The following is a 27,458-nucleotide window of genomic DNA, read 5'->3' on the forward strand; positions in this document are numbered from 1 at the left end:
CCACCAGAGCTGTCTTGTTTTTCTCTGCTGCTTGCTTGCAGAGCAGCTCTTGCAAGCACTGCATATTTTTTCTAACCCTAACCCTAACTACAAAACTGTTGGCAGAGGTTAGTTGCTGAATTAGTGACAAAACTCAGAGGGCACAGATTCGACATCAGCAAATGTAGTTTTGATTCGTAGAAGAAGATTCACCAGTCGCAAGTTTAGAAAATGACTTGCATTCTTTCTCAAATTAAGTTGCAAGCTTGCAAATCTTATTGAATTTATTCACATATCAAGTTACATGTCTGCAAGTGTTGCTGTATTTATTCACACATCACGTTACGTGCTAGCGAGTGTTGTTATATTTATTCTCAAAAAAAGTTACGTGGTTGCAAATATTTTGTGCAACTACAAATCTGATTATACAGGTGCAACTCATACCTTACGTACTTGTACACTTATGTCTCTATTTTACATTCATACAATGCCTGCTAAACACATCCCGTACTTGGATGATCAATGACATTGGCTCATTGTTTATGTAGCCTGCTGTAATGTCTTAGGATGAATTTAATTAAAACTTGCAATATTTGTCTATGATTTGTTTTGTTTCTATATTTGAAAAGCTACCGTTCCAATTGGTTGGTAACATTATAACAAGTGGATAACTATTGATCTTTTATCTCTTCGCATTGTGTGTGTGTTTTCCTGGTGTTATGTAGCTATGTTATGCAATTGTATGGCTCTGCAGGGACAGTCATGGACGGGTGTGTTGGGAGGGATCGGCTGGACGGACAAGGACCTGCCAGGAAGTATACTTGGAGCAAAAAACGAGGTAAGAAGTTTTGACTGCTTCATTCTCTGCAGAGATGCACCCCATTTCACTTGCATGCACTGTTCATGTACATTCTGTACTTTACAGACCATGCTCTATAACAGGAATATTCAAATCTTACCCTGGGGGTCCCAAGTTATGCTGTTTTTTTGTTCTACCTGATAATTAATTGCACCTTCCTAGTGTTATATGTCACTCACTGACAGTGAGTATGGTTACATACACACAATAATACTAATAAGTTTATTGTGAATAGTCAGATTAATATAATAGTTTGATTTAAATGTTTACATGCTGAAATCAGGCTACGTGATGGTATTTTGATCAATGCAGAAAATCGGCAATCAAAATAAGTTCTACCATGTTATTTTTGGGAAGACTATTTGATTCTGAGTTCAGATATATCATGCTTATATGTCAAAACTATTTCTAAGATGCATACTTTCAGCATAAGAGGGAAGATTGCACTGCTGGTGCTGGCATATGTACAGATCAAATACAAGTGCTTTAATTGCCGTATGCCTACTTCGATTATGACCTCACGTCTTATTTAAGATAAGCGTAGTAAGGTGTTTAAGTGGCTAATGCCATACATCGGCCTACTACCATAATCATTTTATCATTGAGTCATTAGTGTGCATGTAAACATATTTAGTGAGCCCATGTCAGTTAAACACATTTCCATGGGTAAATTAGCCTATTTAGTCTAGCCAGCTATCTAAACTTTTAGTTATCATGGCCGAATTACCGACCAGACACGCAGGGCACGTACCCAGGGACCCTGATCTCCATGGTGCCCACATTCATTTTGTTAGTCACTTTCACTCAGATATCATATTAACAATGCCTAAAGCATGACAAAATGTGTAGAATTGCAGGAAATTTGCTTTAAAACTGCAAAAACATTTTGTCCACCCCATGGCAAAATGTGTAGAATTGGAGGTAATGTGGTGTAGAAATGCAACAAAAATACATGTTCTGTAAACATATACCTTTTGTTAAAAAAATACATTTTCTGATAACAGATCCCTCTGTATGTATTAAATGTACCATTAAACTCAATGCAACTAAACACTGTACAATGTGTATTTGGGATTTTTACCATTGAAGACCATTAGACACTATAACATTGAAACCATTAGAACTGCTGCCTCATGGTTTGATTGTTCACCAGGAATGGTCTAACAGTAACTAATCCAGACCTTTATTTAAGGGAATAAACCACACACAAAGGGGGTGTTTCCTGGACACATATTAACCATAAAAGAAGAACAAACTGATTTGCTTTCATGGAGGATGACCACACAATTTATTTTCATCATGAGCCAAATCTATTGGTTTCTACAAAGACCAGCAAAATGGATAAAAGAGTGTGGCGGTATAGCATGAACAGTGGCAAAACTAGTGGTCAAAACCGGGTACTTTCCCACAACTTTATGATAAATAATGCAATTAACTTCAATTACAAATTTCTCTGAACAGGGGACAAAAACATCACCAGATTCACAGGGAATACATTACATAGTATGGAGAAGCAATACTCCAAACCTCAGCTTCATACTACTTTTCAAACATAGAGAACTGATACTGTAGGGATGTGCCGAGTAGTTGGACAAAATGAGTTTCGTAACGGATATGGGCAATTATCTGGATGCAATTATGATCTGAGTATTTTTGTAGTTATACTTGAGAAAAAACTGTATTTTCGGCTGCCAGCAAGCATCTTTCTCATGTCAGTCAGTCAGAGTTTGTAAACCATACTGTACTGTTTTCGAGTCCATCATATGTGTGGTTTAGATAGACAAACTAGCCAGTTGAGATGTCTGTAAAGAGAATGCTGCTCTGATTGGATAGAGTGAAGCTGTATTTCTTGTCCACTCGCTTCATAATTTCCCCGATCACTTTTCCTTGTATGTTTTCGGTTTGATCACTTAGATTGATGCTGCCTGCTACTATGATAAATCACACGGCAAGGACGTTTCCTATCAAGCTATCAATCTGCATAATATCTAACAAGTGGAGCAAGGGTAGGGAAAAAATTTGAAATCCTAATGCTCATTATGACTGAGTGACAGCAAACTTGTCTGACCACTGCAAGTTAAGGACATACAGACACACCCACCCCTCCGCACGCTGCTCCTAATCTGCAGCTTTTTTTTGCAGTGACAACGTGCAGGGATGTATTTTGCCAACACCTATTTATGCATATTAAAACACTTCAGTTTTTTTCAACTGTCATACATATACGATTATGAATGTGAGTATGGCCATGTCGGCACAGCCCTAATATAATGGTTCTTGGGGTGGGATAGACTGTCACGACTTCCACCGAAGTCGGCCCCTCTCCTTGTTCGGGCGGCGTTCGGCGGTCGACGTCACCGGCTTACTAGTTGCCACCGATCTATGTTTCCCTGTTCGTTTGCTTTTGTCTTTATTATTCACACCTGTTTATGATTCCCTGATTATGTTCATTATTTAACCCTCTGGCTTCCGTGTTTGTCTTGTCCGTGATTGTTTCCTGTTTTGTGATTGTTGGAGGTGTTTTCTCCTAACCCTGTATTTGGATGTGGAAGAAGTTTGATTATGATTTTAGTAAACACGTTATTGTTTTACACTCATCCATGTGTCCTGCGCCTGACTCCGACACTTCTTCTAACTAAAGCATTACATAGACATGGGTTGTGGGGGGTCCGTGGATGGCTTTTGACAATTCTTTTGGATTCCTCATGTTTGGTCCAAGTTGGATGTTGGGTACTATTTTTATTGAATATTATCTGAAACCTATAAATGAAATTGGTCAATTTGGGTTCAATCAATTAGCTTAACTTCTCTGAGATAAAATAACATTTCAACAACATTTCAACAGAATGCCAATCTTACCTGTTTCTAACGACAGAAACAATTTCATAACAATCTGAGATGGTGACTGTCATGACTTGTTGAAATGACAAGGAACGACTCGGGTAACTTATACAATAGATTCGACCAAGAATTGTCCACCCCCAAACAATATAATAATATATGCCATTGAGCAGACACTTTTTTCCCAAGGGCCTTAGTCATGTGTGCATGGGTGGAACCAGCAGGCCAAACAGACGTACAATGGTTTATACCTTGCTTGAACTTCTCCTTAACAGGCGAAATCACATTCCCAGCAGGTAAGTATGGTCTGACCAGGGTTTTAAGTCTATAATGGGGTTGCTGTGTTGACTCAAGTTATTCTTGATCTCGTCCACCTCTTCCTCTAAGTAGCTGATTGGATTAGTGCTGTTGTGTAAAGCATTAGCTGCCTTACTAGCCAATGTGGATAGGACATGCCCTCATATACTGCTCCTGTTGCTGTTTATGACATATGCTGCCAGATGTTCCATCTGCCATTTATTGATCCTGTGTGGTTCATTAGTAAAGAACTGGGGAAGTGTCGTGACAGCTAGTGAACCTAGCTCTGACCTGTAGTCATCATCGATAGTCAAAGCATGGAAATCTAGTCCAGGTGGTGGGATTGTACCCTTGACCACTACGACCTTCTTAGACAAATCTAAGAACTTTGTTTTCGTTGGCTCCAGTCACTGGTAGTAGTCTCTGAAAGGCTGTTTTCTCTGATGCAGAGTCTCGTGTTTGATTTAAACAACAAGTCTCTAGAACCAAGAGATCAAGTCTCTGGGAGAGAGAAAGAGAAGAACATGGGAGTCGCTAACTCTAGGGATCACCATCTGTACCACCCCTCACAGTCTCCCATCAAGGTGGTGCTGAAAAGTGAGTATGGATGGAGATGGACTGTGGATTGTTGGAGAGTTGGATAACTGTGTTAGTGAGCCTCAACTTTCTAGAGCTGCAATTGCCAGAAACAGAACAGTGTTAAGTCTGTGTATTTTGTCTTTCCACCATGTCAAGTTGAAGAGGTTAAATGTAAGATGTGGTCATTAGATATTAGTAACAACTTGTCATCAGGTTGCATCAGGTTGTAAAATCTCTCATAAGCTATAGTTTGACCTGTGTTAATATAACCTACCTCTTCATGAATTTATTTAACAGCGAATAGGTAAGGGGACAGGGTAAATTTATGAAAGGATATGAGAAGGAAGTGTGTAATGTAAATAAGGGGACTTAGACAAATTATTATGGGAATATCCTGTAGTATCATGTATCAAATATTTATATAATAGTGAACTCTAACCTGCAGCATACAAAGAATTATGCTTTCCAGTGATGTTTGACTGTTGATGTGTTGTGCACCATTTAAAGCTGGAGACCAGCATTAATCGTCCATTATGGTCACTGCCTGTATGAGGCAAACATCAATTCTTTAGATTTACAGTACCAGTCAAACGTTTAGAAAAGTAGTGAAGACATCAAAACTATGAAATAACACATGGAATCATGAAGTAAGCAAAAACGTGTTAAACAATTCTAAATGTATTTAATATTTTCGATTCTTCAAATTAGACACCCTTTGCCTTGATGACAGCTTTGCACACTCTTGGCATTCTCTCAACCAGCTTCATGAGGTAGTCAGCTGGAATGCATTTCAATTAACAGGTGTGCCTTGTTAAAAGTTAATTTGTGGAATTTATTTCCTTTGAGAGAATGTCAAGTGTGTAAAGCTGTAATCAAGGCAATGGGTAGCTACTTTGAAGAATCTCAAATCAATTTTGATTTGTATAACACTTTTTTGGTTATTACAAGATGCCACGTGTTATTTCATAGTTTTGATGTCTTCACTATTAAAAATACTAAAAATAAAGAAAAACCCTTGAATGAGTTGGTGTGTCCAAACTTATGACTGGTACTGTATATAGAGTGCATTCGAAAAGTATTCAGATCCCTTGATTTTTTCCACATTTTGTTACTTTACAATCTTATTCTAAAATGGTTTCAATTGGCTCTAACCAGAATAGAAAGGAGTGGGAGGCCCCGGTGCACAACTGAGCAAGAAGACCAGTACATTAGAGTGTCTAGTTTGAGAAATGGATGCCTCACAAGTCCTCAACTGGCAGCTTCATTAAATAGTACCCGCAAAACATAAGTCTCAACGTCAACAGTGATGAAGCGACTCTGGGATGCTGGCCTTATAGGCAGAGTTCCTCTGTCCAGTGTCTGTGCTCTTTGCCCATCTTAATCTTTTATTTGTATTGGCCAGTCTGAGATATGGCTTTTTCTTTGTAACTCTACCCAGAAGACCAGTGTCCCGGAGTCGCCTCTTCAATGTTGACGTTGAGACTGGTGTTTTTTATTCAGACCATTTACTCAGTACTTTGTTGAAGCACCTTTGGCAGTGATTACAGCCTTGATTGTTTTTGTGTATGACGCTACAAGCTTGGCACAACTGTATTTGAGGAGTTTCTCCCATTCTTCTCTGCAGATCCTCCTCATGCTCTGTCAGGTTGGATGGGAGCTATTTTCAGATCTCTCCAGAGATGTTCAATCGGGTTCAGGTTTGGGCTCTGGCTGGGCCACTCAAGGACATTCAGCGACTTGTCCCGAAGCCACTCCTGCCTTGTCTTGGCTGTGTGCTTAGGGTCCTTGTTCTGTTGGAAGGTAAACCTTCTCCCCAGTCTGAGGTCCTGAGCGCTCTGGAGCAGGTTTTCATCAAGGACTCTCTGTAATTTGCTTCATTCATCTTTCTCTTGATCCTGACTAGTCTCCCAGTCCCTGCCAATGAAAAACATGCCCACAGCATGATGCTGCCAGCACCATGCTTCACCGTAGGGATGGTGCCAGGTTTCCTCCAGACGTGAAGATAAGCATTCAGGCCACAATCTTGGTTTCATCAAACCAGAGAATCTTGTTTCTCATGGTCTGAGAGTCTTTAGGTGCCTTTTGGCAAACTCCAAGCGGGCTGTCATGTGCCTTTTACCGAGGAGTGGCTTCCGTCTAGCCACTTTACCGTAAAGGCCTGAATGGTGGAGTGCCGCAGAGATGGTTGTCCTTCTGTAAGGTTCGCCCATCTCCACAGAGGAACTCTGGAGCTCTGTCAGAGTGACCATCGGGTTCTTGGTCACCTCCTTGACCAAGGCCCTTCTCCCAATTGCTCAATGTGGCCGGCTATAGGAAGAGTCTTTGTGTTTCCAAACTTCTTCCATTTAAGAATGATGGAGGCCACTGTGTTCTTGGGGACCTTCAATGCTGCAGAAAGTTTGGGGTACCCTTCCCCAGATCTGTACCTCGACATAATCCTGTCTTCGAACGTTACGGACAATTCCTTCGACCTTATGGCTTGGTTTTTGCTCTGACATGCACTGTCAACTGTGGCATGTTATATAGACAGTTGTGTGCCTTTCCAAATCATGTCCAATCAATTGAATTTAAGAGAGGTGGACTCCAAGTTCGGTCAGGGGTTGGTACGGAGCGTAGGGGTTGGTAATGTTCTCTAGTTGTGCCGTGATTGGCTCAGTGTTCTGTCACTCATGGGGACAATATATCACCGCAAAATCTACAGGGAGAACTCGAAAATTCAAGTGGGTGCTGCCATAGAGTTACATCAGAAGTGCCCAAGGCTAAAGATCATTGGCCACAGATAACATTTTGTTAAATCACATCATATCTACTGTAGCTTTGATTGGACTTATCATTTCAAAATCTTAGCTAGCAAGCTAGACAAGCAGTCATCATTATGAAACACGGTGACAATCTACTGACAAATCCTTTTCAATCCTTGTCATATGAAGAGAAATTATAGATAAAACATGTCGGTGCTCATCAGCCATTGGACACAAACATTACACAACAAGTTGAAAATCGCAAATTCAACAATGAGTAGTTTGGAAGGAATCAGGGATTAATTGCAAGCATTGCAAAGCAATCACTAACCTGCTATTCACCGGATTTGGTGTGTGGTCCAAGTCTGGGTTTAAGGGTCTCTACTTTGACATTCTGGGGTATTTTGTGTAGATAGATCAGTGACAAAAAATCTAAATTTCTCATACCTTTTAAGACTTTTTCTGGTATATGTTTTCTAAGACCCATTTTCCGTTTGTTTGACAAGAAATCAAAGCCTTTGCTTGTTCCAAATTTTTAGGATGGAAAATAGTTGAGAAATGTACATATGTCTCCAAAATATAGACTTTTAGATTTCATTTGACACCCAATTTGATACGCTCCAATGCACTTCACGTTGGTGCCAGATGGTCCTTTTACATGGAAATGACCTTAATAGGTTTCACCTATAGTGTTATTCTTATGTCAATGTCAATAAATGGATACACCATCATTGCACCTCTCTCTCTCTGTTCAGTAGCCTAAACCTACCACAGGAGCAGTGAGGATTAGTACTCATAACAGGCTAACACTTGGCAGCTAAGACGCTAGCATTCAACCCTGTGTTCGGCTGACAATGACATTGCGCAAACCCCTGCAGCTGCTATCATGGGTGCTCACACATGTCAAGCCTCTGTGTGTGTGTGCTTTGTTTGTGTAAGCTTCGCTAAATGCACAGTGATTTATTTAATAGAAAGCCACTTGAGTCAGTAAGTTGTTGTCGACAGCTGTGTACAGTGGGGGTAAACGACTATCTATCTAATGGGGTGGTTCTATCTTTGTTGGTTCATGATCTAAGAAATAAGGATTTGTTTAATCAATGAAGGTGTTTTTTTCAGAATGCAGTTATCTGAAATGTGAGGTCCATTGAGGTTATTGCAGTCACCTGGCAGTCTCCACTCAACACTCATCTCTCAGAGCAATGCATTGTGGGATAGCAGACACTACATCCTGTTATGTGGCACCCGATTACTGCGGTAATCCACTGTTGTCCATTTGTGTGTGTACATGTATGTGGCCGTGGGTAATACACTGCACTATAAATAATCACTTTGATTTCTATCTCTCTCTCTCTTATTCTCTCTCCCGCTCTCTCTCTCAAAGTGACCTTAACCATCATGCAGCAGAGTATTATACTGAGTCTCTTTGCAGAAAGATTCTTACAGAGGGGTACACACAAACACACCGCTCCTTGAGATGTGTTTCAGCAGTATCAAGTCATGCCCCAGATATCTCTAAACCTTAGATATGGGCTAACATGGTAGTACTAGTAGAGATTCACTCAGAATATCTGGTTTTCTCAGAGGCAGACATTGACAGAGTGCCTAGAGAACTATTCCTGCTTGCATGTGGAGGTCTATGACTATTCACTTATTTACCTTGTCAGATTATACGCTTCTGCTTTGGTTGCTTTTGTTCACCCTACAGGTTCCCACTCTGTTCATCAATTGATAGCATGAGTCTAAGACCGAAGGACCTGAGAAGAGACTGTGAACGTCCCCACTTCTGCATGTAGAAATGCCCCCTAAAAAAAACATTATACAATGGCTAGTTCTGGCATTTGGAAATGGAATCTTTGCACCTGTTTTGATATGCCATAGACAATGCCATAGACGGAATGATAGCTAGCACGCTACACTTTGTAATGAGTGCCGTGACATGACATTCAGAGGAATGGCAGTGTACATGCACGTCAAAACACTGAGTAAAATATCCTCACCTTTGGGAACCAAATGTATGTATTTCTTTCTCTTTATTTCCCTTCAGGACGCAACGAGCCACTGAAGAAGGAGCATCTTAAATGGAAGAATGAGTACCCTATGACGGAGGGCCAGCTGAGGAGTAAGAGGGATGAGTTTTGGGACACGGCCCCAGCTTTTGACGGCAGGAAGGAGATTTGGGACGCGCTCCGAGCAGCAGCGGTGGCCGTAGAGCTTAACGACCTGGAAATGGCTCAGGCCATAGTGGACGGAGCCTGCATCACACTACCACATGGTGAGATATACGCATGCACACACACACACACACACACACACACACACACACACACACACACACACACACACACACACTCACATGTTCCATCCAATTATTAATACACTAGATGACTGACAGGCGGTGCTGTTTTCAAGCCACTGCTCCTCCATCTTGGCACTCCCCCTCCATTGTGAAGAATTGGTTGGAAGCTATAAAAAGCATGTATTAATGTCTACATTTGTTTTTGCCATGCCTATTCTATTGCAGATACCTTAATGCCTACTTTTACATGATATTATGTGAGTTAAACATAAAAATACAAAATGTAAAAATATATAGAAACTTTTTCTTTAAAGCATCATTCTTTACAAAGTTCTAATGTTACTGTCCCCACTACACAGTGGCGTGTATTCATGAATGAGCTGCAGGACAGGAAAGAAACTGCTCAGGGATATTACCATGAGGCCATTGGTGATTTTAAAACAGCTTCAGAGTTCAATGGCTGTGACAGAAGAACTGAGGATGGATCAACAACATTGAATCTCTCTTTAAGCATTGTGTAGTTAATGACCATGCTGAATGACTATCAACAATAATGACCTAAATGACAGAGTGACAAGAACAATACAAATATACATAATAAATATTCCAAAACATGCATCTTGTATGCGACAAGGCACTAAAGTAATACTGCAAAAAAACAAAGGAATACACTTTTTGGCCTGAATGCAATACATTACAGTGCCTTCAGAAAGTATTCACATCCCTTTACTTTTTCCACATTTTGTTGTGTTACAGCCTGAATTTAAAATTTACTAAATTCAGATTGTTTCACTGATCTACCCACAATACCCCGTAATGTCAAAGTAGAAATTTGTTTGTAGAACATTTTAGAAATGTATAAAAAACATAAAGCTGAAATGTCTTCAGTCAATAAGTATTCAACCCCTTTGTTATTGTCACGTCCTGACCATAGAAATATGTTATTTTCTATGGTAGAGTAGGTCAGGGCGAAACAGGGGTTTTCTCTCTCTATGTTTTCTATTTCTATGTTCAAGTTCTAGTTTTGTATTTCTATGTTGGGGTTTTGTTTGGGATGATCTCCAATTAGAGGCAGCTGGTCCTCGTTGTCTCTAATTGGAGATCATACTTAAGTAGGGGTTTTTCCACCTGGGTTTTGTGGGAGATTAATTTTGAGTCAGTGTATGTTTCACCTCTGTGTCACGGTTTGTTTCGTCATTCAGTTTATTTATGTATTGCATAGTTTCACAGTGTTAATAAAATGTGGAATGACACACACGCTGCACTTTGGTCCGCTCATTCCAACGACAACCGTGACAGTTATTGCAAGCCTAAATAAGTTCAGGTGTAAAAATGAGCTTAACAAATCGCATATTAAGTTTCATGGACTCATTCCATGTTCATTAATAGTGGTTAACATGTTTTTTGAATGACAACCCCAAATCTGTATCCTACTCATACAATTATTGTAAGGTCCCTCAATTGATTAGTGAATTTTAAGACCAGAGCGTTTTATCAATGCCTTGCAAAAAAGGGCACCGATGGGTAGATGTGTAAAAATAAAAAAAGCAGAAGCTGAATATCCCTTTGAGCATGACAAAGTTATTCATTACACTTTTGGATGTTGTACCACTACCCCCAGTCAATACGAAGATACAGGCGTCCTTCCTAACTTAGTTGCCGGATATGACGTAAACCGCTCAGGGATTTCACCATGAGGTCAATGGGGATTTTAAAACAGTTAGAGTTTAATTGTTGTGATATGAGAAAATTGAAGACGGTTCAACAACATTGTAATTACTCCACAATACTAACCTAAATGACAGAGTGAAAAGAAGGAAGTCTGTACGGAATGCAAATATTCCAAAACATTTATCCTGTTTGCAACAAGGCACTTAAGTAATACTGCAAAATAATTGGCAAAGAAATTGACTTTTTGTCCTGAATTTAAATCATTATGTTTGGGGCAAATCCAACACAACACATCACTTATTACCACTCATTTGAAGCATGATGGTGGCTACATCATGTTATGGGTATGCTTGTCATTGGTAAGGACTCTGGAGTTTTTGGGGATAAAAAGAAACTGAATTGAGTTAAGCACAGGCAAACTCCTAGAGCAAAACCTGATTCAGTCTGCTTTCCAAAATACACTTTCAGCAGGACAATAACCTAAAACACAAGGCCAAATCTACACTGGAGTTGCTTACCAAGACGACATTTAATGTTCCTGAGTGGCCTAGTTACAGTTTTCACTTAAATCAGCCTGAAAATCTATGGCAAGATTTGAAAATGATTGTCTTGCAATGATCAACAATCAACTTGACAGAGCTTGAAGAAGTTTAAAAATAATAATGGGCAAATATTGTACAATCCAGGTGTGCAAACATATTATAGACTTACCAAAAAAGACTCACAGATGTAATCGGCACCAAAGGTGCTTCTACAAAGTGTTGACTCAGTGGTGTGAATACTTATATAAATGAGATATTTCTGTATTTAATTTTCAATACATTTAAAAAAATGTCTAAAAACATGTTTTCACTTTGTCATTATGGGGTATTGTGTGTAAATGGGTGAGAAAGAAAAAATCTAATCCATTTTGAATTCAGGCTGTAACAACAAAATCTTGAATAAGTCAAGGGGTATGAATACTTTATGAAGTCACTGCATGTTCGGGGCAAATACAACACATCACTGAGTAACTGCCTCCTTATTTTCAAGCATGGGGGTGGCTTCATCATGCTAGTTTTTCAAGGATAACAAGAAATGCGATGGAGCGAAGCACAGGCAGAATATTAGAGGAAAACCTGTTTCAGAATTCACCTTTCAGCAGGACAATAACCTACATCACATGGCAAAATCTACTGGAGTTGCTAACAAAGAAGACAGTGAGTGTTCCTGAGTGGCCAAGTTAACGTTTTGACTTAAATCGGTTTGAAAATCTATGGCAAGACTTGAAAATGGCTGTCAAGCCATGATCCCCAACATCTTGACATAGCTTGAAGAATTTTGAAAAAATTATGGGCAAATATTGCACAATCCAGGTGTGCAAAGCTCTTATAGGCTTACCCAAGATGACTCACAGCTGTAATCGATGCCAAAGGTGTTTCTATTATGTATCCTGTTGTGATTCAAAATATTTGAATGTGCAACCTAATCCAGTGATTGTCATGCATTTTGGGTAGACAATTATGTTATTGTTATACTTTACCATTAATATGACTCCAGAATTTTCCTTTTTTTTTGTCAATAGAGATGAATTTGTCTGCATCTTTATGTGCTCTAATAGCATATGCTAATTTATTTGGGGCTAATTCAACCCTGAGTAAGTGGAAACTCAAAACATATTAGCTAGATCACCAACTATAAAATGAATACCCACTAATAGTAGCCATATATTAATCTAACAGTACATGTCATGTCCAGAAAAACTAGCTTACGTCCAATGAGGCCAATGCGCATTTTGTACACTCCGTATCTCAAAGCCATATCGAATATCTTTGTAAAATAGCTGCTATTCAACTCATAATTGAGAGTTGCAAAATAAAAAATAGACCTACAGAAAGCTGAGAACATCCTCTCTCCATCTTGGACAACCGGATAGCTGTGTTTTCCCAGAAGTTGGATTTTAAAATGTTATACAATCAGAACTCTTTTCTTTCTCCCGGAGCATTTTTTCCCCTGAGAAAGGAGAGATAGAGTGGTTCACTCTACACAGCAGCAGGCTCCAGCGAAACAGGTACTGATTCACAGGCCCTGCACGAACAATTGACTTTCAGCACTACAGATAGCAACCCAAATGAGTAGTGCTACACACATAAAATGCATAGTGGTACCCGCTACTGATTGAGATACTTTCGGTAATTTTGTTTATGTGGACACCTGCTTGTCGAACATCTCATTCCAAAATCATGGGCGTTAATGTGGAGTTTGTCCCACCTTTGCTGCTATAGCAGCCTCCGCTATTCTGGGAAGACTTTCCACTGTTGGAGCTAGAAACACAAGCATTTCGCTACACCCGCAATAACATCTGTGACCAATAAAACTTGATTTGATTTACAGTACAGTCGTGGCCAAAAGTTTTGAGAATGACACAAATATTAATTTTCACAAAGTTTGCTGCTTCAGTGTCTTTAGATATTTTTGTCAGATGTTACTATGGAATACTGAAGTATAATTACAAGCATTTCATAAGTGTCAAAGGCTTTTATTGACAATTACATGAAGTTGATGCAAAGAGTCAATATTTGCAGTGTTGACCCTTCTTTTTCAAGACCCCTGCAATCCGCCCTGGCATGCTGGCAATTAACTTTTGGGCCACATCCTGACTGATGGCAGCCCATTCTTGCATAATCAATGCTTGGAGTTTGTCAGAATTTGTGGGGTTTTGTTTGTCCACCCGCCTCTTGAGGATTGACCACAAATTCTCAATGGGATTAAGGTCTGGGGAGTTTCCTGGCCATGGACCCACAATATCAATGTTTTGTTCCCCGAGCCACTTAGTTATCACTTTTGCCTTATGGCAAGGTGCTACATCATGCTGGAAAAGGCATTGTTCGTCACCAAACTGTTCCTGGATGGTTGGGAGAAGTTACTCTCAGAGGATGTGTTGGTACCATTCTTTGCTGTGTTCTTAGGCAAAATTGTGAGTGAGCCCACTCCCTTGGCTGAGAAGCAACCCCACACATGAATGGTCTCAGGATGCTTTACTGTTGGCATGACACAGGACTGATGATAGCGCTCACCTTGTCTTCTCCAGACAAGCTTTTTCCGGATGCCCCAAACAATCGGGAAGTGGATTCATCAGAGAAAATGACTTTACCCCAGTCCTCAGCAGTCCAATCCCTGTACCTTTTGCAGAATATCAGTCTGTCCCTGATGTTTTTCCTGGAGAGAAGTGGCTTCTTTGCTGCCCTTCTTGACACCAGGCCATCCTCCAAAAGTCTTCGCCTCACTGTGCGTGCAGATGCACTCATACCTGCCTGCTGCCATTCCTGAGCAAGCTCTGTACTGGTGGTGCCCCGATCCCGCAGCTGAATCAACTTTAGGAGACGGTCCTGGCGCTTGCTGGACTTTCTTGGGCGCCCTGAAGCCTTCTTCACAACAATTGAACCGCTCTCCTTGAAGTTCTTGATGATCCGATAAATGGTTGATTTAGGTGCAATCTTACTGGCAGCAATATCCTTGCCTGTGAAGCCCTTTTTGTGCAAAGCAATGATGACGGCACGTGTTTCCTTGCAGGTAACCATGCTTGACAGAAGAAGAACAATGATTCCAAGCACCACCCTCCTTTTGAAGCTTCCAGTCTGTTATTCCAACTTAATCAGCATGACAGCCTTGTCCTCGTCAACACTCACACCTGTATTAACGAGAGAATCACTGACATGATGTCAGCTGGTCCTTTTGTGGCAGGGATGATATGCAGTGGAAATGTTTTTGGGGGATTCAGTTAATTTGCATGGCAAAGAGGGACTTTGCAATTAATTGCCATTCAACAAACTAAGGCAGCAGACTTTGTGAAAATTAATATTTGTGCCATTCTCAAACCTTTTGGCCACGACTGTAGATGTTGAAACATTGCTGCAGGGACTTGCTTCCATTCAGCCACAAGAGCATTAGTGAGGTCGGGCACGGATGATGGGCGATTAGGCCTGGTTCGCAGTTGGTGTTCCAATTCATCCCAAAGGTGTTCAATGGAGTTGAGGACAGGGCTCTGTGCAGACCAGTCAAGTTCTTCCACTCCGATATCAACAAACCATTTCTGTATGATCCACGCTTTGCCATGGTGAAACAGGAAAGGGCCTTCCCCAAACTGCTGCCACAAAGTTGGAAGCACAGAATCTTCCAGAATGTCATTGTATGCTGTAGCGTTAAGATTTCCCTTCACTGGAACTAAGAGGCCTTGCCCGAACCATGAAAAACAGCCCCAGACTATTATTCCTCCTCCACCAAACTTTACAGTTGGCACTATGCATTGGGGCAGGTAGCGTGCTCTTGGCATCTGCCAAACCTAGATTCGTCTGTCGGACTGCCAGATGGTGAAGCATGATTCATCACTCCAGAGAACGCGTTTCCACTGCTCTAAAGTCCAATGGTGGTGAGCTTTACACCACTCCAGCCGATGCTTGGCATTGTGTATTGGTGATCTTAGCCTTGTGTGCGGCTGCTCGGCCATGGAAACCCATTTCATGAAACTCCCAATGAACAGTTCTTGTGCTGACATAGCTTCCAGAGGCAGTTTGGAACTCGGTAGTGAGTGTTGCATACAATTTTTATGCGCTGCGCGCTTCAGCACTGGGCGGTCCCGTTCTGTGAACTTGGGTGGCCAGCTCTAGCAGGGCAGAAATTTTAGGAACTGACTTGTTGGCATACTATGATGCTGCCACATTGAAAGTCACTGAGCTCTTCAGTAAGGCCATTCTACTGCCAATGTTTGTCTATGGAGATTGCGTGGCTGTGTGCTCGATTGCATGGCTGTCTGATCGACTTGCACTTACTCCATCCATCTATCCTTCTGGGTAAAGACATCAGTGACTGAACTGTAAAACTTATCCCTGTTGGCCCTCAGTTTTAATAGTCTCTTGGTCTCGTCCCTTTGATGTACAGTTGAAGTCGAAAGTTTACATACGGTTGGAGTCATTAAAACGCGTTTTTCAACCACTCCACAAGTATCTTCTTAACAAACTATAGTTTTGGCAAGGCGGTTAGGACATCTACTTTGCCATAACACAAGTAATTTTTCCAACAATTGTTTACAGACAGATTATTTCACTTATAATTCACTGTATCACAATTCCAGTGGGTCAGAAGTTTACATTCACTAAGTTGACTGTGCCTTTAAACAGCTTGGAAAATTCCAGAAAATAATGTCATGGCTTTAGAAGCTTCTGATAGGCTAATTGACATCATTTGAGTCAATTGGGGATGTACCTGTGGATGTATTTCAAGGCCGACCTTCAAACTCAGTGTCTCTTTGCTTGACATCATGAGAAAATCTAAAGAAATCAGCCAAGACCTCAGAAAAAAAATTGCAGACCTCCACAAGTCTGGTTCATCCTTGGAAGCAATTTCCAAATGCATAAAGGTACAACGTTCATCTGCACAAACAATAGTACACAAGTATAAACACCATGGGACCACGCAGCCGTCATACCGCTCAGGAAGGAGACGCGTTCTGTCTCCTAGAGATGAACGTACTTTGGTGGGAAAATCAATCCCAGAACAACATCAAAGGACCTTGTGAAGATTCTGGAGGAAACAGGTACAAAAGTATCTATATCCACAGTAAAATGACTCCTATATCGACATAACCTGAAAGGCCACTCAGCAAGGAAGAAGCTACTGCTCCAAAACCGCCATAAAAAAGCCAGACTACGGTTTGCAACTGCACATGGGGACAAAGGTCATACTTTTTGGAGAAATGTCCTCTGGTCTGATGAAACAAAAATAGAACCGTTTGGCCATAATGACCATCGTTATATTTGGACGAAAAAGGGGGACGCTTGCAAGCCGAAGAACACCATCCCAACCATGAAGCACGGGGGTGGCTACATCATGATGAAGGGGTGCTTTTCTGCAGGAGGGACTGGTGCACTTCACAAAATAGATGGCATCATGAGGAAAGAAAATGATGTGGATATATTGGAGCAACATCTCAAGACATCAGTCTGGAAGTTAAAGCTTGGTCGCAAATGGGTCTTCCAAATGAACAATGACCCCAAGCATACTTCCAAAGTTGTGGGAAATGGCTTAAGGACAACAAAGTCAATGTATTGGAGTGGCCCTGACCTCAATCCTATAGAATATTTGTGGGCAGAACTGAAAAAGCATGTGGGAGCAAGGAGGCCTACAAACCTTACTCGGTTACATGAGCTCTATCAGGAGGAATGGGCCAAATTTCACCCAACTTATTGTGGGAAGCTTGTGGAAGGCTACCTGAAACGTTTGACCCAAGTTAAACAATTTAAAGGCAATGCTACCAAATACTAATTGAGTGTATGTAAACTTCTGACCCACTGGCAATGTGATGAAAGAAATAAAAGCTGAAATCAATCATTCTCTCTACTATCATTCTGACATTTCACATTCTTAAAATAAAGTGGTGATCCTAACTGACCTAAGACAGGGAATTCTTGCTAAGATTAAATGGTGGTGGTCGGTGGCCTATTATAAAGGTCCTGGATGGCAGGACGCTTGGCCCAGTGATGTACTTGGCCGTTCGCATTACCCTCTGTAGCGCCTTACGGTCAGATGCTGAGCAGTTGCCATACCAGGCGGTGATGCAACCGGTCAGGATTCTCTCGACAGTGCAGCTGTAGAACCTTTTGAGGATCTGGGGACCCATGCCAAATCTTTTCAGTCTCCTGAGGGGGAAAAGGTTTTGGTGTGCCCTCTTCACCACTGTCTTGGTATGTTTGGACAATGATAGTTCATTGGTGATGTGGACACCAAGGAATTGAAACTCTCGACCTGCTCCACTACAGCCGCGTAGATGTTAAGGGGGGGGCCTGTTCGGCCTGCCTTTTACTGTAGTCCACGATCAGCTCCTTTGTCTCGCTCACTTTGAGGGAGAGGTTGATGTCCTGGCACCACAATGCTAGTTTTCTGACGTCCTCCCTATAGGCCGTCTCATCGTGGTCGGTGATCAGGCCTACCACTGTTGTGTCGTCAGCAAACTTAATGATGGTGTTGGAGTCGTGTTTGGCAATGCAGTCGTGGGTGAACAGGGAATACAGGAGGGGACTAAGTACACACCCCTGAGGGGCCCCAGTGTTAAGGATCAGCGTAGCAGACGTGTTGTTGCCTACTCTTATCACCTGGGGGCGGCCCTTCAGGAAGTCCAGGATCCAGTTTGCAGAGGGAGGTGTTTAGTCCCAGAGTCCTTAACTTAGTGATGAGCTTCATGGGCACTATGGTGTTGAACGCTGAGCTATAGTCAACGAACAGCATTCTCACATAGGTGTTCCTTTTGTCCAGGTGAGAAAGGGCAGTGTGGCGTGCGATTGAGATTGCGTCATCTGTGGATCTGTTGGGGCAGTATGCGAATTGGACTGGGTCTAGGTTGTCCGGGAGGATGCTGTTGATGTGAGCCATGACCAGCCTTTCAAAGCACTTCATGGCTACCAACGTGGGTGCTATGGGGCGGTAATCATTTAGGCAGGTTACCTTTGTTTCCTTGGGCACAGGGACTAGGGTGGTCTGCTTGAAACATGTAGGTATTACAGACTCGGTCAGGGAGAGGTTGAAAATGTCAGTGAAGACACTTGACAGTTGGTCCACGCATGCTTTGAGTACACGTCCTGGTAATCCGTCTGGCCCAGCGGCTTTGTGAATGTTGACCTGTTTAAAGGTTTTGTTCACATCGGCTACCGAGAACGTTATCACAGTCATCCAGAACTGCTGGTGCTATCATGAATGCTTCAGTGTTGCTTGCCTCAAAGTGAGCATAAAAGGCATTTAGCTCGTCTGGGAGGCTTGTGTCACTTAGCAGCTCGCGTCTGGGTTTCCCTTTGTAGTCCGTAATAGTTTTCAAGCCCTGCCACATCAAACAAATGTCAGAGCCGGTGTAGTAGGATTCAATCTTAATCCTGTATTGACGCTTTGCTGGTTTGATGGTTCGTCTGAGGGCATTGCGGGATTTCTTATAAGAGTCTAGATTAGTCTACCGCTCCTCCTTGAAAGCAGCAGCTCTAGCCTTTAGCTTGATGCAGATGTTGCCTGTAATCCATGGCTTCTGGTTGGGATATGTACGTACAGTCACTGTGGGGACGACGTTGTCAATAAACGTATTGATGAAGCCGATGACTGAGGTCGTGTACTCCTCAATGCCATTGGATGAATCCCAGAACATATTCCAGTCTGTGTTAGCAAAACGGTCCTGTATCGTAGCATCCGCATCATCTGACCACTTCCGTATTGAGCGAGTCACTGGTAAAAATGTGGTAAAACTAATTTAAGTTTGCCTGCATTAAAGTCCCTGGCCTCTAGGAGAGCTGCTTCTGTGTGAGCAATTTCTTCTTTGCTTATGGCCTTATAGAGTTGGTTGAGAGCGGTCTTTGTGCTAGCTTTGTTCTGTGGTGGTAAATAGACGGCTATGAATAATATAGATGAGAGCTCTCTTGGTAGATAGTGTGGTCTACAGCTTCTCATAAGGTACTCTACCTCAGGCGAGTAATACCTTGAGACTTCTTTAATATTAGACATTGCGCACCAGCTGTAATTGACAAATAGACACCCCCACCCCTCGTCTTACCAGAGGTAGCGTTTCTGTTCTGCCAGTGCATGGAAAATCCCGCTAGCTCTATATGGTCCGTATCGTCATTCAGCCACGTCTTGGTGAAACATAAGACATTACAGTTTTTAATGTCCCATTGGTAGGATAAACTTAATCATAGGTCATCAATTTTATTTTCCAATGATTGCAACTTAGCAAGAAAAACAGATGGCAGTGGAAGTTTACTCGCTCGCCTACGGATTCTCAGAAGGCAGCCCGATCTGCGGCCCCTTTTCCTGCGTCTTTTCTTCATGCAAAAGGCGGGGATCTGGGCCTGTTCCAGTGAAAGCAGTATATCCTTCTCGTCGGACTTGTTAGAGGAAAAAGTTTATTCCAGTCCGCAGTGAGTAATTGCTGTTCTGATGTCCAGAAGTAATTTTTGGTCATAAGAGACAGTAGCAGCAACTTTATGTACACAATAAGTAAAAAAATGTATTACACAAAACGCAAAAAAACTAACAAAATAGCACAATTGGTTGGGAGAATGTAAAACGTCAGCCACGTTCTTCGGCGCCATCTTAGTCACAGTAATTAGGCTTCTCCAAGCTCTGATGCTGCTGCTGGTCATTAGTTGCCTACCAAACTTGCTAACTGCCTGGTACTCAGCAATCTATTGTTCCTCTAATCACTCTAACATCAATGCAAATGTCATCTCAAATCTAATCAAACACTTCATGATAGGCCATTAGCTCATGTTGCGCAACAGTTCTATAGGCTATGCAATTGAGGGAGAAAACAGAGTGATGACAGATAATAAAAAGACGAGGATCCCATCCAATTTCTATATGCTAAGCCTACTATATTTATTTCTCAACTTTCCTAATATTAAGCACATTGCTTATATTTACAACAGGAGTATAGCCTACCTGGCTGGCATGAAAATAAACCACAAGGAAAAGTGCCCTCCATTCGCTATTTAAGTGCATAGATGACATGTATTTTTTCCAATGCCCATTCTAAATCAAAACAAATGTCACACATATATATTATTTTGTAAACTCAGCAAAAAAAGAAAAGTCCCTTTTTCAGGACCCTGTCTTTCAAAGATAATTCATAAAAATCCAAATAACTTCACAGACCTTCATTGTAAGGGGTTTAAACACTGCAATTAATGAACATGCACCTGTGGAACGGTCGTTAAAACACTAACAGTTTACAGACGGTAGACAAATAAGGTCACAGAACAAGCCGTATGGCTGGTGGCATTGTCATGCTGGAGGCTCATGTCAGGATGAGCCTGCAGGAAAGGTACCACATCAGGGAGGAGGATGTCTTCCCTGTAACGCACAGCATTGAGATTGTCTGTAATGACAACAAGCTCAGTCCAATGATGCTATGACACACCGCCCCAGACCATGACAGACCCTCCACCTCCAAATCAATCCTGCTCCAGAGTACAGGCCTCAGTGTAATGCTCATTTCTTCGACGATAAACATGAATCTGACCATCATCTCAGGTGAGACAAAACCGCGACTCGTCAGTGAAGAGCACTTTTTCCCAGTCCTGTCTGGTCCAGCGACGGTGGGTATGTGCCCATTGGCAACGTTGTTGCCTGTGATGTCTGGTGTCTGACTTGTAGGCCTGCCTTACAACAGGCCTACAAGTCTTCAGTCCAGTCTCTCTCAGCCTATTGCGGACAGTCTGAGCACGATGAAGGGATTGTGCATTCCTGGTGTAACTCGGGCAGTTGTTGTTGCCATCCTGTACCTGTCCCGTAAGTGTGATGTTCGGATGTACCGATCCTGTGCAGGTGTTGTTACACGTGGTCTGCCACTGCGAGGACAATCAGCTGTCCGCCCTGTCTCCCTGTAGCGCTGTCTTAGGCGTCTCACAGTACGGACATTTATAAATCAATTTAACACAGAGAAGAGCAGTCTCGGTTGAGTTACCCATCTTGAAGCCTGACTGGTTAGGGTCAAGAAGATCGTTCCGAGAGAGATCATGAGAAAGTTGATCAGAGTGTTTTGGTGTTTTGGAAAGAAAAGAAAGAAGGGATACAGGTCTATAGTTTTTGACCTCAGTAAAGTGTTGGTTTCTTGATGAGGGGAGCAACTCAGGCCCGAGGGGATGCAGCCAGTGGTCAGGAATGAGTTGATGAGGGAAGTGAGGAATGGGAGAAGGTCTCCAGAGATGGTCTGGAGATGGGAGGAGGGGATGGGGTCGAGCGTTTAGGTTGTCGGGCAGCCAGACCACTAGTCGCAGGATGTCATCTTGAGAGAGAGATGTGAGTGAGACCAGTGGACTCAAAAGGTTGATGATGTCCGCTACTCAATGTAGTTGACAAAGTCGTCCACAGTGATGGAGGGGGAGGATTAAGGAGGGAGGAGAAGGTGGGAAAGCGTTTCCTAGGGTTAGAGACAGAAGCTTGAAATTTAGAGTGGTAGAAAGTGGCTTTAGCAGCAGATACAGAGGAAGAGAAGGTAGAGAGGAGGGAGTGAAAGGATGACAGGTCCTCCAGAAGTTAAGTTTACCTAAATTTTTGCTCAGCTGCGGCTGCCCTGTTCTGTAAGCTCTCAATGAGTATCTCAACCATGGAGCAAGAGGGGAGGGCCGAGCCGTCGGGAGGAAAGGGGACAGTGCAATTCATAGGATGCGGAAAGGAAGGAGAGTAGGGTCGAAGAGGCAGAATCAGGAGACAGAAAGGAGAAGGATTTAGCAGAAGGGAGAGATTATAGGATAGAAGAGGAGAGTAGTGGGAGAGAAAGAGCGAATATTGTGACGGCACATGACCCTCAGAGAACATCTCCACATAGGAGAAATGAGTAGACCTGTGCCACCACCGTGATGACCAGATGCTCTCGGACTATGAGAGAAAACATAGTCAGATGAAGAAAGAGCAGCTGGAGTAGCAGTGTTCTTTGGGGTGATCCATTTCTCCATCAGGGCCAAAAAGTCAAGGGACTGAAGGGTAGCGTAGGCTGAGATGAATTCAGCGTTCTTGACCGTAGATCAGCAGTTCCAACAGGGATGCAAACTAGTCACCTTTCAGTGAAATTTGCCGTTTTGAATCAAAAATAGGTGACCTACGTGATTCGTGTAGATCAGATGAGAAAAATTTGGGAGGGGAGGGGAGGCTTGGATCACTACTGACTGTAAGCGAACAAGTGATGCGCGTTTGGAGTAATACTGACCGTATCCAAGGCTCAGCCAATCTTTCACAAAACATCAGAATGCAGCGCAGCACGCGACTGAAGAAAGAGACAACCAATTTACTAGTTACAACATCAGCGCGGGCTCCGGAAAGGCAGCTTGCCATTTACAGCAGCACGTCCCCTGAACGATAACGAAGAGATAACGTTAGGTGAGAACCCTGACCATGGAGACGGGGGGGGGGGGGGGGGGGGGGTGATGAAGCGTACTTCATGAGCTGTAAATGAAAAACAACTGGCATTTGGAAAGTTTGAGGTGAGGGAGAAAGTGAGGTGGAACAATTATTAGCATTGTTAAGTATCTTGCTAGCTGGATCGAATTCTCCGTTAGCTAGCCAGAGTAATGTTGAGCAACATTAGCCAACTTAACGGATCAAATAATTGAGTTTATGGTGTGAAAATTAGCTTGCTAATAAAGTCAGACAGCTAACATTAGCAACCTAACCATTCGCTATAGTATTAACTGGTATACGACTCCTTGCCGTTCCTCAAGTTATTAACGAGTTAGTTGCTTACTGGACTCTGGCAATCTGTGTGAAACTAGTTAACTAGCTAACGAACTAATCACTATCTGTTAACTAGTGTTTTCGCTCTACAGTATGTGGTTAATTTTCAGAATGAGAGAATTAGGTGAAAATTAGGCATTGCTTGTTAAACAATTGGATTCAGGGATTAAGTGTAGCTGGAGCTGGGCCTGGTTTAAACTAGGTGTCACTATAGACGTTAAAGGAACACCACACACTCTCCCTCTTTCTCACTTTTTCACTACAGTGGATAAAAAGTGGTATGTCAGGTGTACTCTGCCTGAAAGAGATCAATTATGCTAACAAATGGTATCATGCTCCGCTGGCACATTGTAGAACAGATGTCCACAGGCAGAAAGTGTATAATGTGCAGTGTAGCCCAAAGATATTGTTTCTGTTGTGTTGAACTTGACAGTAACGTGTGTGAGAGTGAGGGGGGATTATATATTTTTTATACTCAGTGAACGTTATTTTTGCACACATGTAGCCTTGTGCACTTGATCGATGGCCACTATAATATAGCAAAAAAATAATGCCTTTTTGTTTGATTCTATTTCTACTTTAAGATGTTTTTTTCCCAAGTGCAATATTTATATATGTGTGTGGTCACAAGTGTTCTATTATAAAGGCTGTCATGGCTAACTGCAATTTTAATGTATTTTTTTCTCAAGACTTGAGTGTCATTTGCAATAACGTCTAGGCAACAAATAACATTGGATTGCTTTCTTCACATTTTTTAGCTGTGAGTTAGGTTCACAATAACCCCGTTTTATTTTACACACGGAGACTGATCATGTAGATCATATTCTTTGTTGTTTAATTAGTTAAAACCTGCATTTCCCCCTAGTAGGGATTTTTTGCATGTTTCAATGCAAAAAAGAAAAAGTGTCACATTTTTGGGTCCTCGCCAGTTTGCATCCCTGTTCCAAATGCTGCCAGACTCGGAATTCCACATGGGTTGTGTGCGCAGGGTACACTAAATTAAAAGGGTTGCAGCCAAGGGGTGGGGAGCGTCTGTAAAGCCTACAGGGAGAGGTGCGAACATGTAAAGAAAACACACATAGTTGACAAAGCCACAGAAGAGCAAAATTAGATAATCTGTAAATAAAAAGGTAATATACTCAAGTGAGAGAGTGGTGTGGATCCTTCCAGGTGTGATGTGTGGTTATATAATAGTCATGGACAGCATGAACGGATCTCAAGTATTTAGCTACATAGACAGTAAGGAGACAGTGGGGGACGGTACCTCCGGGGGTAGGGTTGGCCACTCCTAGTCTAGGGGTCCCTAGGGGCTATTGGTTGACTTCAGTCGGGCCTGCTACTGAGGTTTGTTTTTTGTCTTTATCTGTCATCTTCAGGTACTCTGACAGAGAGTTATGATGAACTGGGGAACCGCTACCAGCTTCCTGCTTACACTCTAACCCCTCCCGCCAATCTCATCACTGAACGCACCAATGACAGCGAAGCTCCCGATCAAAAGGAGCAGAAAAAGCCTCCCACCTTTCCCAAAGAGGAGTTCCAGCTACGAGTTCGACTCTCATGCGGTAAGAGACACAATACTAGAGCGGGCGATATGGACAAAAATTCATATTGCGATAAATTGCATGAATTGAGGCGAAAACAATAAATAAAACGCTAAGTTAATAACATTAATATCCACCACTGTTTTTTCTTTTTTATTATCCTTTATAATACTACTACTATTTTGGTGGTTGTAGCCATCAAGTGGCCCATTAACAATCACCCAGATTAGCACATTTATTTCATTTCAAACGAACAATATCAGCAAAATGCCTGTGATAAGTGGTTGATGTCGATAATTTTCCGTTTATCGTCCCAGCTCTACACCCTACCCTTTTTCCGTTGAGCTGTTCCATCTACTCAATTTCTCTCTGGGGATTTCTCACTGAGATCTGGAGGGTCATTTCAATACTAATAATTATGAGTGTGAATGTCACCCCTCAGGCCTAGTTATTGTCCTATTGTTTGACAGCGTGTTAAAGGGAATCTGTTTAAGCAAGGCGAGGCACAGAATCACTAATCTTGATTACATTATAGTGATTTGTGCGTTAGTGATTCTGCGCAGTTCGACTCTCAACTTCTCTCTAATCCAGGGTTTCAAAAACTCTGTCCTGGGAACCCTTTGTGCACGTTTTCTTTTCTTCTTCCTAGCACTACACAGCTGATTCAAATAACCAACTTATCATCAAGCTTTGATCATTTGAGTCAGCTGTGTAGTTCTAGGGCAAAAACTAAAACGTGCACCCAAGGGGAGCCCCAAGACCGAGTATGGGAAACCCTGCTCTAGTCTAGAGTCGATTTACTTGCTCTGATTTACTTGCTCCCACTATTCCCAACTCCCCTCCGCTCCTCTCCATTCACTGCCCTACAAACAGTGAAATGATTGAGTGCAGTGAGCAACTGAATGTAATAGTGCATGGCTGATATATGGAAATAGATTAGACATCTGGGTTTATACCGTGAGGGCAACGTTTCGAACGTTGCAGGTAGAAATATAATGAATAGAGTTGACACCATTCCCTATTCTTGAACAGACCCTTGAATGTAGAAGTAACTTGACCAATGTCTCTGTCCTCCACAGGTAAGGACCTCCGTATAAGCGCCTCCATGTCAGACTCCATCTCCCAGCTGAAGACAGTCCTGGAGGGGCAGGAGGACATCGAAGTGGCCCACCAACGCTGGTTCTTTGCAGGTAAACTGCTCACAGACAAGATCCGACTCCAGGACACCAAGATACAGAAAGACTTTGTGCTCCAGGTCGTCGTCAACAACTACTCACCAGTTACCAAACTCATGCCAAACTGAGGAGAAATGGAGAAAGACGAGGATGGATGGGAGAGTAGGAGGAAAGGATTGAGACGAAAGGGGGACAGAGAGAGGGGTGGAAAAAGACTGGGATGGAGTGCAGGCAGAAAAGGATGGGAGAATGTTGGTCAAGGCCTTATTTCTCTCCTCTAGAAGTTCAAGCACACCAGGGTCATGTTCATTAGTGCACACCGTAGGAAAACGTAACAAAAAATTTTGCAACGTTTCTCATTGGTCATGTTCAGATGGTCCGAAATGTGGAAAGACTTTTCTTCCATTTCGTGCCTAGTGGACAGGACACTGGACTGTTGGTTGCTGCAATGGAATGTTGTAATTAGTTTGTTTGCTTTTGTATTTCTTATCCTCTTTTTGTATTTCCTAATACTTTCCTAATGAGCCCACATTGTTACTGAGTAAAAATACACAAATTCTGCATAGCCTGGCAAAGCACTGACAAATTGTAGACTGAACTGGAAGAGAATCATGGCATATGGAGAAGAGAACTTACTCCTATGCGTCTGTCTGTCTGTCTACAAATCATTCCTTGTGAGTTTGTCCTTGTGTTGTGGTACTTTGAACTGTGGAAAGTGTCTTGCCTGATAATACAAATATTCTATTGGATCTCTATCTATACTGAAAGCCAATCTATTTGTACCCTATCTATTGTCTAATCTTTACCTAATGGGAGAGAAGAATATTGACAGATTTCTGAAAGAAAATGTGTGTACTGTTTCAATATTTGTTGGATTACATTTACATTTACATTTAAGTCATTTAGCAGACGCTCTTATCCAGAGCAACTTACAAATTGGTGCATTCACCTTATAATATCCAGTGGAACAACCACTTTACAATAGTGCATCTAAATCTTTTAAGGGGGGGGGGGGTTAGAAGGATTACTTTATCCTATCCCAGGATCATGTAAATATTTCTATATGTATATGTTTAACAAACCCCCCAAAAAATGTGCGTGACAATGTTCATGGAAAGTCAACGATTTGATGAAAAAGTGAATATACCGGTTTATAAGGTGAAAATAGCAGATTTGATTTCCATCTACTGTATTTTTTGAACCAAGTATGGAGAAAATGCTGAAAAGTGTATGAATATT

General features: G+C 42.0%; 1 protein-coding gene across 2 annotated transcripts; it reads left to right on the top strand.

The window, feature by feature from the left end:
* Window positions 1-631: 631 nt before the first annotated feature.
* On the top strand, window positions 632-27,458 carry LOC106576852 (ubiquitin domain-containing protein 1). Of its 2 annotated transcripts, none has more exons than XM_014154330.3 (4): window positions 632-817; window positions 9,341-9,568; window positions 24,880-25,065; window positions 26,124-27,458. In XM_014154330.3, exons 1-4 carry the CDS (start codon window positions 712-714, stop codon window positions 26,345-26,347), a joined length of 744 nt encoding a protein of 247 aa, XP_014009805.1. In that variant the 5' UTR covers window positions 632-711; the 3' UTR covers window positions 26,348-27,458. The 2 variants fall into 2 exon arrangements, with proteins under 2 accessions (XP_014009805.1, XP_014009804.2); XM_014154329.3 differs by lacking the exon at window positions 632-817 and adding an exon at window positions 4,159-4,573.

This window comes from Salmo salar, chromosome 18, assembly GCF_965601325.2.
Source record: "Salmo salar chromosome 18, fSalSal1, whole genome shotgun sequence".
In the NCBI taxonomy this organism is placed as follows: Eukaryota; Metazoa; Chordata; class Actinopteri; order Salmoniformes; family Salmonidae; genus Salmo; species Salmo salar.